At 44.8% G+C, this 11099-nt stretch overlaps 1 protein-coding gene across 1 annotated transcript in view; it reads right to left on the minus strand.

Annotated features, from left to right (window-relative positions):
• Positions 1-11099, minus strand: part of Synpo2 (synaptopodin 2) — a 140845-nt gene that overhangs the window by 18977 nt on the left and 110769 nt on the right. Inside the window, exon 5 of the mRNA XM_013023732.1 lies at positions 9764-11097. Within this exon, the coding sequence (XP_012879186.1) occupies positions 9764-11097 (1334 nt within the window). The remainder of the gene's footprint in view (positions 1-9763; positions 11098-11099) is intronic.

Raw genomic sequence — 11099 nt, forward strand, 5'->3', positions numbered from 1 at the left:
GCTTTTTTCTTTTTGCTTATGTGGTGCTGAGGAATCAAACCCAGGGCCTCACGCATGCAAGGCAAGCACTCTACCACTGAGCCACCTTCCCAGCCCTGGAATTCTTGAAATAGTAGTTATTGTCTACCAAGTATATCTCTCTAAGGATATTAATATCTAACATGTGACTAGTACTTTCTGCATGCCAAAAGCTGTTGTATACATATAATGTATACCTATTTCTAGAAGCTTCACAGCTTGTGCAAGGTACCTGCTATCTTCAGTCATGGCCGAGGCACTGAGGCACCGAGCAGCTGGAGCATGGGCTTGGTGACTCCCAGGACTGGTCCACACCCCACTCAGCTCTGCTACCTGTGCCTTGAGTTGTTCAGGGCACACTCCACCATATGTGGAGTTCTTTTTTTGGCTAGTCATGGGGCCTGAACTCTGGGCCTGGGCCCTGTCCCTCAGCTCTTCAGCTCAAGGCTAGCACTCCACCACTATAGCGCCATTCCCAGCCTTTTCTGCTTATGTGATACTAAGGAATCAAACCCAGGGCTCATGCGTGCAAGGCAAGCACTCTTCCACTGAGCCACCTTCAATCCTGTATGTGGAGTTCTTAAATGAACTCTGGGCCTCAGTGGCTCATGCCTGTAATCTTAGCTATTTTGGAGGCTGAAACCTAAAGAACAAAGTTCAAATCCAGCCCAGGCCAAAAAAATAAAAGCCCTTGAGACATTTATCTCCATTTAACCAGCAAAAAGCTGAATGTGGATGTATGGCTCAAGCCTTGGTGGAAAAGAAAAACTAAGCAAGAGTATAAAGCCCTGAGTTCAAGCTTGGTACCAACACACACACACACACACACACACACACACACACACTCGGAAAAGAAGTGGTAATCTTTTTCCTGTTAAGTCATCGTGCCTTTTTTAATTTATAATTTTTAATGTATAAATTTTAGGAAATGTTTTTCTGCATTACTGTTACTTCCATTTGGAGATTCTACCCCACCCCTACTTTTATCTGTAATCTCTCTTTCTCCTTTACCTACCTAAGAAATTCACCCAGTTCTGGTTCTATATGAGTCTAGCTGGAAGGGGCAGCTTTTTGAAGTATTTGCTCTATTGCAGTGTTGACACTCATTCAGGGCAAACCAGCAAAATGTCATATTTCCTTTTCCCATTCACCAAGTTCTAAGCAAGTATGCCGATGGAAACAAAGATGGAAAGCTTTCCTGCATTCTAATATGCTATCTTCGTCTGTCATTGGGCAATACCATATACTACAGTTTTTTTCAGTCAGTTTTTACTGGAGATTTAATATAACTCTTTTTTTTTTTTGATCAATCATGGAGCTTGAACCCAGGGCCTGGGCATTGTCCCTGAGGTCTTCAGCTCCAGGCTAGTGTTCTACCACTTGATCCACAGCACCACTTCCAGTTTTCTGGTGGTTAATTGGAGATTAAGAGTCTGGCTGGACTGGCTTTGAATTGGAATCCTCAGATCTCAGCCTCCTGAGTGGTTAGGATTACAGGCATGAGCCACTGGCATTTAACTTAGTGTAACTCTTGAGTCAGTTCTGAGACATATAAAACTCATCTTCTTGGATGAGCAATTCCTCCACTATGAACAAGTCTTCTTGGGACCTGGAGAGGAAGGTCCATTCCAGGGATCTCACAATGGATCTTTGGTTGTGAATCAGCCTCACATTAAACCAGATCCTCCTCTTCCCTTTACCTCTTCCTTCTAATCTTAAATTTGGATGATAAAGGACCCATGTCGTACTTCAGATATTTTGTGATATCTAAAAGAGCTAACATTGATACAGGACTTACCACGGCACCCCATCTATAGTAAGTCCCCTCATTCTCACCCCCTTAGTAGCTGTAGGATGACATATGAAGTTTCAGAATCTCTGCAAACACAATGAGTTTTTGCAATTGAGCTAGAACCCTCACTTTCTCTTTTTCAATACTCTATTTCTTAATCATTCCTTGGGAGATGTTTTCCAAATAACGATGAGGCATAGATTAAGAGAAAAAAAAACTAGTGGGGAACATGCGAGGTGCAAAAAACCAATCTCCTTTCTGAGAAGTCTTTGACAGAAATGACTATTGAGGGGTTATCTGCGGGTGGGACACCAGGGGACAGGAAGGGTTCGAGACCCCATGTTGGTTGAGTGTGACGCAGCAGGGAGGTAACTTGCTTGTAGGTATTCTCTGAAACACTACAAACTGGTGACTCCTTTAGCGTTATTCTATTCACAATTATTTGGATTGAGATGCCTTGCGTTAATAGTGGTTCCTTAAGCCAATCTCAGTTTTGGTGTATTACTTAATAAGAAGAATCCTTGAATTATATTTAGTTGGCATGGCATCCAGCCAGGTGGAGCCCTTTCTTTAGAGACGTTGATTCCGCTTTATTTTTCTATAACATGTGCCCTCTCTTGTTCCTAGCCCAGAGATCTTACCTATTCATCTTGAAATCAGCAAATAAAACGATTTGGGGAAAACTCACACAAAATCACTGTCAAAGCTATCTTTTTTGATTTGTTTAATTAACTTCTAAGACAGATGGTTATTGTTTTCTCAGGGATTGTTTTTCTTATGATAGTCCTTTCTCAGGTCACCCGGGTGAGCAAATCTAACTACACAGACTGCCCAAGCAGGTAAACCCAGACTCCACTAACAGGCAGGATCCCAGGGCCCAGTGAGACTCGGTAAAAACCAGGTGGCTCCATTGGCCAGCCCAGATTTGACATCAGACAGAGGCCTAAATCTCACCCTAATCCACCAATCACAAGACAGCTGATGGTGAGACACAGGATTTCACCTGCTTGAGATTAGATACTTTTTCTGTTAGGTGAGAAAAGACCTTTCTTTCTCCAGAATCTACTCGTGAAATGGCAGTGTAATTAGTAAGGAATGCAGGAGGCAGACTGAACTATAATGATCTATTTCTTCCAAATGAGCATTCGGACCTCACAATCCATACAATGGGGACAAGATGTCTTGTATGGACCACTGCTCAGAAGAGATAACCTAAGAAAGATATTCTACTTTATTCTGGGCTGGAAGTTATTTTCAGTATCAGTTATTATTATAACTGATATAAAAATACTTGACATCCTCCCTGGTACATAGTAAGAGCTCAATTCATGAACTTCTCTTCTCCCCTCCCACCTTTCCTTTGTGCCCCCAGCATGGCTGGCTGGCTGCCATAACTTTCTTCTCCACTCATCATCCTGAGGTGAGCCAGAATACTTCACTGAGGGTTTGCTGGGGAAATGGGGAAACTACATGTGTCCCCAGTTAAATGCATCTAAGTTAACCAGGCACTGATGGCTCACAACTATAATACTAACTACTCAGGAAGCTGAGATCTGAGGATCTCAGTTCAAAGCCAGCCTGGGCAAGAAAATCTGTGAGACCTCTTGTATCCAATTAACCAGCAAAGGCTGGAAATGGAGGTGTTGATCAAATGGTAGAGAGCTAGCCAAAACAAACAAAAAACCTCAGGGAAAGTGCCTAGGTATGTATGTGTGTGTGCGTGCGCGTGTGCACTATCAAAGTTTACCTGACTTCTAAAACATGTGATGAAAAAAAGTAAAGTGAAACATGGTGCTGTTTTTTTTCTTTTACTTCCAAGAACCCTATTGATTCTTACAATGTGTACCTCTTCATCTCCAGGGCCAATTATAGTGCTTTGCTTTTGAAATGTATTCATGTCAGTGCTACTTCTTGAGGACTGAAAGAATAGAAGTTGTAGAATCAGGATTGGCCTAGAGTACCCTAGCAGGTAAAGGAGCGAGGGGCCATGGGAAGCAGCCCTCTGGAGTAGTTTGACTGGGGACCTTGAACTTATATTTGAATAATTGTGAAGCTTACCCAAATTAGATAATCAAGTCAAGTCAGGGGTAAAGAAAGATAAATATGAGGACTTTAAAAGAAAATGAAGTGAAAAAATAGAAAAATTATTTGTATCAAAAAGAGATTTAACTTAAATTATAGGACTTGTGGAAGTCTGACTTCCTCTGTTTATATTGGAGGAGTGCTTTATTAGCTGGCAAACCTTTCAGGAAATAAGAAGTCTGAGCAATGTTTAAGTGTGTGTGTGTGTGTGTGTGTGTGTGTGTGTTGACCTAACAGAGAGTCTTGCAATTGCTTTACCACTGAGCTACTTCCTCAGCCTCAGATCTGATTACTTTTAATTAAATTTCTCTTCATTCAGTTAATTCCCTCTGAGTAGTTCTGCAATTTGGGGATAACAAGGGGTAGCTTACTGTACATATATACACATTATATATTTTTAAAAATCAGTGAGGGAAAGAATGACATTGGTCAATGCATTACACTCGCAAACTGAAGAATTGGAATGAAACCTCTTTGTACAACTACTTAATGATAATCCAAGAAATAAATAAATAAAATCTAAATGAAATAATCTGTGTTCCTGATGGGTCTGACACAAGATTTATCCAGCACATGGTGAATTGTGAGCTTTAATTTCAGTTCTCTTTTGTCAGGACTACAGAAGGATAAACAGAGACTGGCTCCTACTGTTTTTGTCCAATTTGGGGGCCCAGTGGGAATTTAATAGTCTGATTTATGGTCCAAGGCCAACCCTCATGGAAATCTAGAGAATTCTGTGCTTTCCCATGAGACTTGCTGCCTGGTCAGCACTCTGGAGGGTTACCCATCCCCTAGAGCCTATGATATGGGGACATGAGACCAGAGAAAGGGTGGTGCTTCTGGGAATGCTATGTTAGTTGTTGACGTTGCCATACGTTTCTCACGAACTTTAACAAAAAATATTTTTAAGAAAACATAACCATTTTGCTTTTAGAAGATAATGACCTTGCCTTCCACACTTCCTACCAGAAGCATTTCAAGCCTTTCAGAAAGCTTATCACTTTTGATGCCCATGACTTCAAACCATTTTTCCTGCTGGGCATGAATCCTGTAATTCTTGCTAACTCAAGAGGCTGAGATTGGAGGATCATGATTCAAAGCCAGCTCAGGCAGAAAAATGTCCAAGAATTGTGTCTCTAAATAATGAGAAATTAAAAAAAAAAACAGAAGTAGAGGTGTGGCTAAAGTGACAGAACATTAGTCTTGAGTAAAAAAACAAGTAAGATTGCAAGGCCTCTCTTCAAGCCCTAGTATTGATTTGCATGTGCGTGTGTGCACACACTTACACACACACACATATACTCCTTTCCTGCCTGGTTGGTGGTGACTCATTGAACAGCACCACAGATCTTGAGGACTCATGAAAGCAGAAGTTTGAAGTTCCTTTAATATGTAACTATTTGGAATAATGTACAGTAAAGAGATTTTATTTAAAAAAATTCAACTCAGGCACCAAAAGCCTTCTTTTTACTCTGAAGTGGCTTCTTTTACTCTGAAGAGGTTTATGGAGACAGCCACCTGGTCAGTGACTAGCATGGCTGACAGACAGCAGCAGACTAACTCTCAGCTTGCTTAACCTGGTGGCTGCCAGCAGGAAACACAGCTCCTGGGGATGTAAATCCCCCTTTAAATGGGATCATTTATTTCTGACATTTCAGAGCTGACTCTTGTTGCTAGAATGTAAGCTGTGTGGTAATTCCCAGCTGTCCCACAGTGAAAGCAGTCAGCCCTGTCTAGAGGAGTTGAATGACCCTGTGCTTAGGTTAGGAAATGATCTGGAACTTGGATTGGTTTCACTAGGGTTTGTGAGGATTGCTTCTTGCGAAGATTATGTGAAGAGAGCTCATGTGAGATGAGACAGTTGACACTTGTTATCATGAGCAAGCGTACTAGATATATTTTGAAGTATAAAAGTTAACAGGGTGTTGGTGGCTCACACTCATAATTGCTGAGATCTCAGGATCATGGTTCAAAGTCAGCATGGGCAGGAAAAGTCTGTGAGACTCTGATCTCCAATTAACTGACCCCACCCTCGAAGCCAGAAGTGGAATTGTGGGCTTAAGTGGTAGAGCACTAGCCTTGAGCACAAAGCCCAGGCACTGAGTTCAAGCTCCAGAACCAGTGTTTTATATGTGTGTGTGTGTGTGTGTATATATACATAGATATACACATATATGTACATATATATGTATGTATGTACATATATATATACCTATACACACACACAGATATATAAAAGAAAGGCTAACCAGTTCTAAGATAACCACCCAAATGTGCGTTACAGAACACAGTCCTAAAAATCTAATCTAAATTCAGAGACTGTCTCTCAAAGTCAATGATGTTTATTATTGAAATATTAGAAATAAAATAGCCAATGTCCTAAGATTAAAAGTGGCATAGCTCAGACTCCCACGTTGACTGACCCTGATTTGATGTGCCCTAGAACCGAACACTGTTCTGATATTCAATGGCAGAACACTGTTCTGATATTCACAGATCACCTTTATCTTCTAGAATCTTCTGTGTTGTCCCACCTCCTGACAGCACAACACTCTGCCAGGAAGAGAGGATTGAGACATTATTAATGTGTACAAAAACAAAAAGAAAAGACAATTTTGCCTAAGGTCCTGCGGTAAGTCAGTGAGTGTGATTGTCATGCCGGGCCCATCCCAGTGTCTAACAAGCGCAGTGTGCTCCTCGTAGTGCTGTGCATGGGGCACCTGAGGTGACGTAGGTATCAGCACGTTAAGGCTGACGCCACAGGGGCCTTAGCTACGAGTCAGACTAATAAACAACAAGGGGAGGGGCAAGGTGCTAAAAAATTCAACATAAACTGCCTACCAGGCTCCACAAGCAACCCAACAACCAAACCCATAACCTCATCACTACATTCCAGTCAGATAGAGCTGGTACTCTGTCCAGTGAGAAGACATTTCTGTCTCTGGTTCAAATCCTCCTGCCTGCCACACCTATCCTATTGCCATCTAAAAAGTGATTTATAGCTCCTTGGAGGGGTGAAAAGAGGAACAGAAACTTTTCTTACTCCAGGGAGTTGGTGAACACCTCCATCTCACTTCCTGTATCCCTCAGACAAAGAGAAGGGGGGCAGGGAGAGACATCTGTTGTGGATGTTGCGTGGAGAATTTTTCCCCTTTCCTCTATCGAGTGGGACTCTATGGTCCTTCTGCTACTAACTTCTGGTCAAACTAAACTGTAGCTGCTGTACCTTCATGCCAACCACATTTCTTAAACACTCCTGGGATTTCCAAACAGGCCCTGGATGACGAGAACACAGTCATGTTAGTTGTGTCTTTGGTCATCAACTCCAAATAGTGGCTTGGCTAAGAATGCCACCTGTCCATCAGGAAATGCATTTAAAACTATTCTCATTCCTACAAACCACAAACCCCTGAGCAACTGGAAATGCCCCTGGCTCATTATCATCCCAGGATGCTTTGGAACCCATGATCTCAAATTGGCTACTATATGTGTGTTCTATGTCTGTCCTTTAACTGATGCCAAGCTTAAATGCTATATTAGGAATGCAAAATTACCCAGGTACTGGTGGCCCATGCTTGTAATCCTAGCTACTTAGGAGGCTGAGATCTGAGGATCACAGTTTGAAACCAGCTTGAGCAGGAAAGTCTGTGAGACTCTTATCACCAATCAACCTCTAAAAAGCTGGAAGTGGAGCTGTGGTTCAAAGTGGTAGGGGATTAGCCTTGAGCACAAAAGCTCAAGGACAGTCTCCAGGCCCTCAGTTCAAGACCCAGGACCAGCATACACACACACACACACACACACACACACACACACACATACACGATGCAAAATTATAAAATGGTCTTTCCTGCTTCCATCTAAGTTAAATTTTTTGATTATTCTATTAGTAAACAATGCAAGCACAGTACCTATCAGTCTTCCTTTGCAGGAAACAGGGTGACTTAATGATATGCTGAACTTCTCTTGTCGTGCATTAATTTTCTCAATTAATATCCCCAAAAGGCAACTACAGGACTAAACTACTAACTATGATTGTATTAACACCAAACTCAATGGGTGTTCAGACAGCAAAAAAGCAAAATACCATTCAGTCCCATTGGCCTTTTGTTGACTGAATTCTCCTTTTATGTGTTATCTTTTAGAAATGTGTAAGTCTGGTAGTTTTGCAATATATGAAGAATTGGATTCTCCTTCCCCGCCCCCCTAAAAAAAGGAAACTGAGGAATGAGAGAAATAGCTTAGGATAGAGTTGTTCTTCTAACAAGAGTTCTTTTAACAAAAATTTTTACAATGGAACAGATAAAGAAGAAAGTAATATTTTAATAGGATAGTGAAAAACATAGCAGATTGACAGTGACAGCAGGAAAAGAGCGGGAATACAGGTATTCGCAGAGGATTAAAGTGGCACCTAACTAGGCAAGTGTTTTTCTAGAGGTCTCTATACATACCTACTGCCTAGAGTAGGTAGCTTTACTTGGAGCCATCATCAGCGCTTTGAGGTTGTCGCAATTAATTCATGTTGAATACTTTCCATGGACGGTCACACTCACTCAGACTTAAAATAGATATGAGAAAGGTCTTCAGGTTTACTTTCAGTAACATTATTCACTTCCTAGCCAGCTGAGTGACGACATGGCGTGTGACCCATCCAAATTCACAAGGTAACCTTGCCTGAATTATCCTGGTCCATCGAATAGAAACACTAGAAGTAAAGGTGCAAGAATAGAATTGCAAGGAACAGCAGGAGAAGCACTCATCAGGAGCCAAAGCAAACACACGGGAAGAAAGTCTGTGAGCTCACTCCAACATGGTGGTAACTGGTTCTGTATCTTCACCCTATGCCATTTGTGCACTTTGACTCAGTTCCTTGCACTTCACTTTTATGTTCTGCTGTCAGGACCCCTTTCATCCATCCCAGCCATGCAATTTCCCAAAGCAAAAGGATAACTGAGTTTGCCTCTCTGAGCACCGCTCCCCCTTTTGATGTTACTTTCTTATGCTGTACCCTACCACTTGCCTCAGCTGCAGAAATCAAACCTTTGCTTTCATTGGCAATTGGAGATGTAAGCACCTATTTCCTGAAGTAACTGGCAAGGGAGAATGAAAAACCCATCTCTAAGGATAATTACCTCTCTTGCCCTAATCTATTTACCTTAAGTGGCTTCTGAAATGAATCAATGTATGTAAGAGCATCGGACAAGAAGTTAAATACATAGTAAGTGCTCAGTAATTATCAAGATCCTCTTTTCATACTAAACTCTATACATTCCCACAGTCCTTAAAATACCTTCTCTATAGTATCAAATAGGCGCCTGAGGTTGAAAGACCCCCATCCTCAATACGTTTCTAATTCTGTGAATACTAGTAATAAAGATAAAGCATGACTTAAAGGAAATCTAAAAAAAAAAAAAGGAATCTCAGTCAGTCCGTCACTACATGTTATATTTGCAGTACCTTTGAACCTTTTCACCCTGGGACTGCAGCTGTTACATTACTACATAAAGGCTGTGTCCTAACAGTTGCTAGCAGTCATCACTGTCTTTCCTGAGGCGAAAGCAAAAATCCTAAACCTCTGGCTTCCTTCATATAATGGTGCGGACCTATGTGGAGAGATGCCCCCAGGTATGTGCAAACTAGAGAAATGTGTTCAAATCAATCTGAGTTGCATTTTTTCTTTGACTCTAAAAAATAGACTTCTTGGACCCAGATTGGGTGGTGGCCTGTCTGAAATGAAGCTGAGGGATTGCTAGGCACTGAGGGTCAGGAGTGGAGGGCGGGGACTGAAGGGACACTGCAAACGATTCCTTTCAAAGCAAAGCGCGACACCGGGTGTGGCGATTACTCCTCCACCACCGACGGTTTCCACACCTGAACTGTGACACCACTTTTCTTGGCTGAAAACTTGGGCCTCGGCGCCACGAAATAAGAGGAAGAGGCGGCTTCTTGCTTGGGAGAGGTGGGCAGGCCCGGAGGCCCCGGGGAGGCGCTGGCGGGCGAGGCGGCCTCCGCGAAGCCGGCGGGCGAGGCGGTGTAGGCCGGGACCGAGTACACCGACGAGGCCTGCGCGTTCGTGGGGGAGCCCACGCTCACGGGCCGGGGAGGAAGCGCTTGTCTCATGGCTGGGGCGGCACTGACCTTCACCGGTGACCTCTGGGGAAGGCTCTCTTTGGCATCTGGAGGTTGGAAAGTAAACAAGGACGCATTGAGCTGGTACGGCTGGTGTTTCATGACATCAAGAGTATTGAGGGGTTTCTTGCCCTTCTTCTTGCTCATTTTGGAGGCCTGTGCAGCCGAGGACTGAGACTTGATGGCAGCCAGCGGGTAGGAAGGAGAGTGGATCGGGTTGTAGGCCACCGGCGGGGGCGCCCGCACATTGGAGGAGTATTTCCAGCTGGCTGGGAGGGACGGCGTGGGAGACTGCGCACGCGCCGCGTGGGCCTGCACCGTGTCGGAATCCACCACGTACTTCTCCATGCGCGACTGCCTCTTGGCGAAGAGCTGGGCGCCTTTCCCGCTCATTCCGGGCAGCTCATTGGGTGGCCCCGCGGGGGGCGTCGCCGCGAGCTTGGGTGTGTAATTCTGATTGGCTACTGCGGCTGGCGGGCCTTTAAAGGGACCGGACAGGTTCAGGGCGCTGGCGGGCCGCACGGGAGCGTAAGGTTGGGCGATTTTGATGGCGGAGGCCACTGGGCCTGGCGATGGGTTGGACGTGGGAAAGGCAGGAGGAGGTTGGGTCGGAGCCACGGGTCCTGGAGACCAGACTGGAGACATGGGGGTGGCCGGCTGGGAGGCTGGGGGGGACTTGACGGCGGGCTTGGGGGCCACGGGCGGGGGCGTCTTCTGCTTGGCGGAGGCGCCCTGCATGAAGTTGCAGGCCTCGGCGCCCAGGCTGAGGTAGTCCTCCTCGGGCCCGGAGTCGCCCCCGGCCCCGCCGCCCCGTTTGCCCTCGGAATTCTGCAGCAGTGACAAGAGTTCCGGGTTGGGACTGACTTTGGGCTCCTTGAAGGTGAACATGGGCTTCGTGGTGCTCCTCCTCTTGGCCTCCTGCAGGATGCCCGTCCTTTTGGCGGGCACGGCGATCCTCTCATCCCGGGAGGCGATTCGCTCCGACGAGTCGTAAAAGGCGGGTTGGGCCCAGGGTCCCGGCTGGGGCCACGGCGGGGGCTGCGGCGGGCCGGCCACGGGGCTCGAGACGCCCCCGGAG

The sequence above is a fragment of the Dipodomys ordii genome, unplaced genomic scaffold (genome assembly GCF_000151885.1).
Source record: "Dipodomys ordii isolate 6190 unplaced genomic scaffold, Dord_2.0 Scaffold70, whole genome shotgun sequence".
Taxonomy (NCBI): Eukaryota; Metazoa; Chordata; class Mammalia; order Rodentia; family Heteromyidae; genus Dipodomys; species Dipodomys ordii.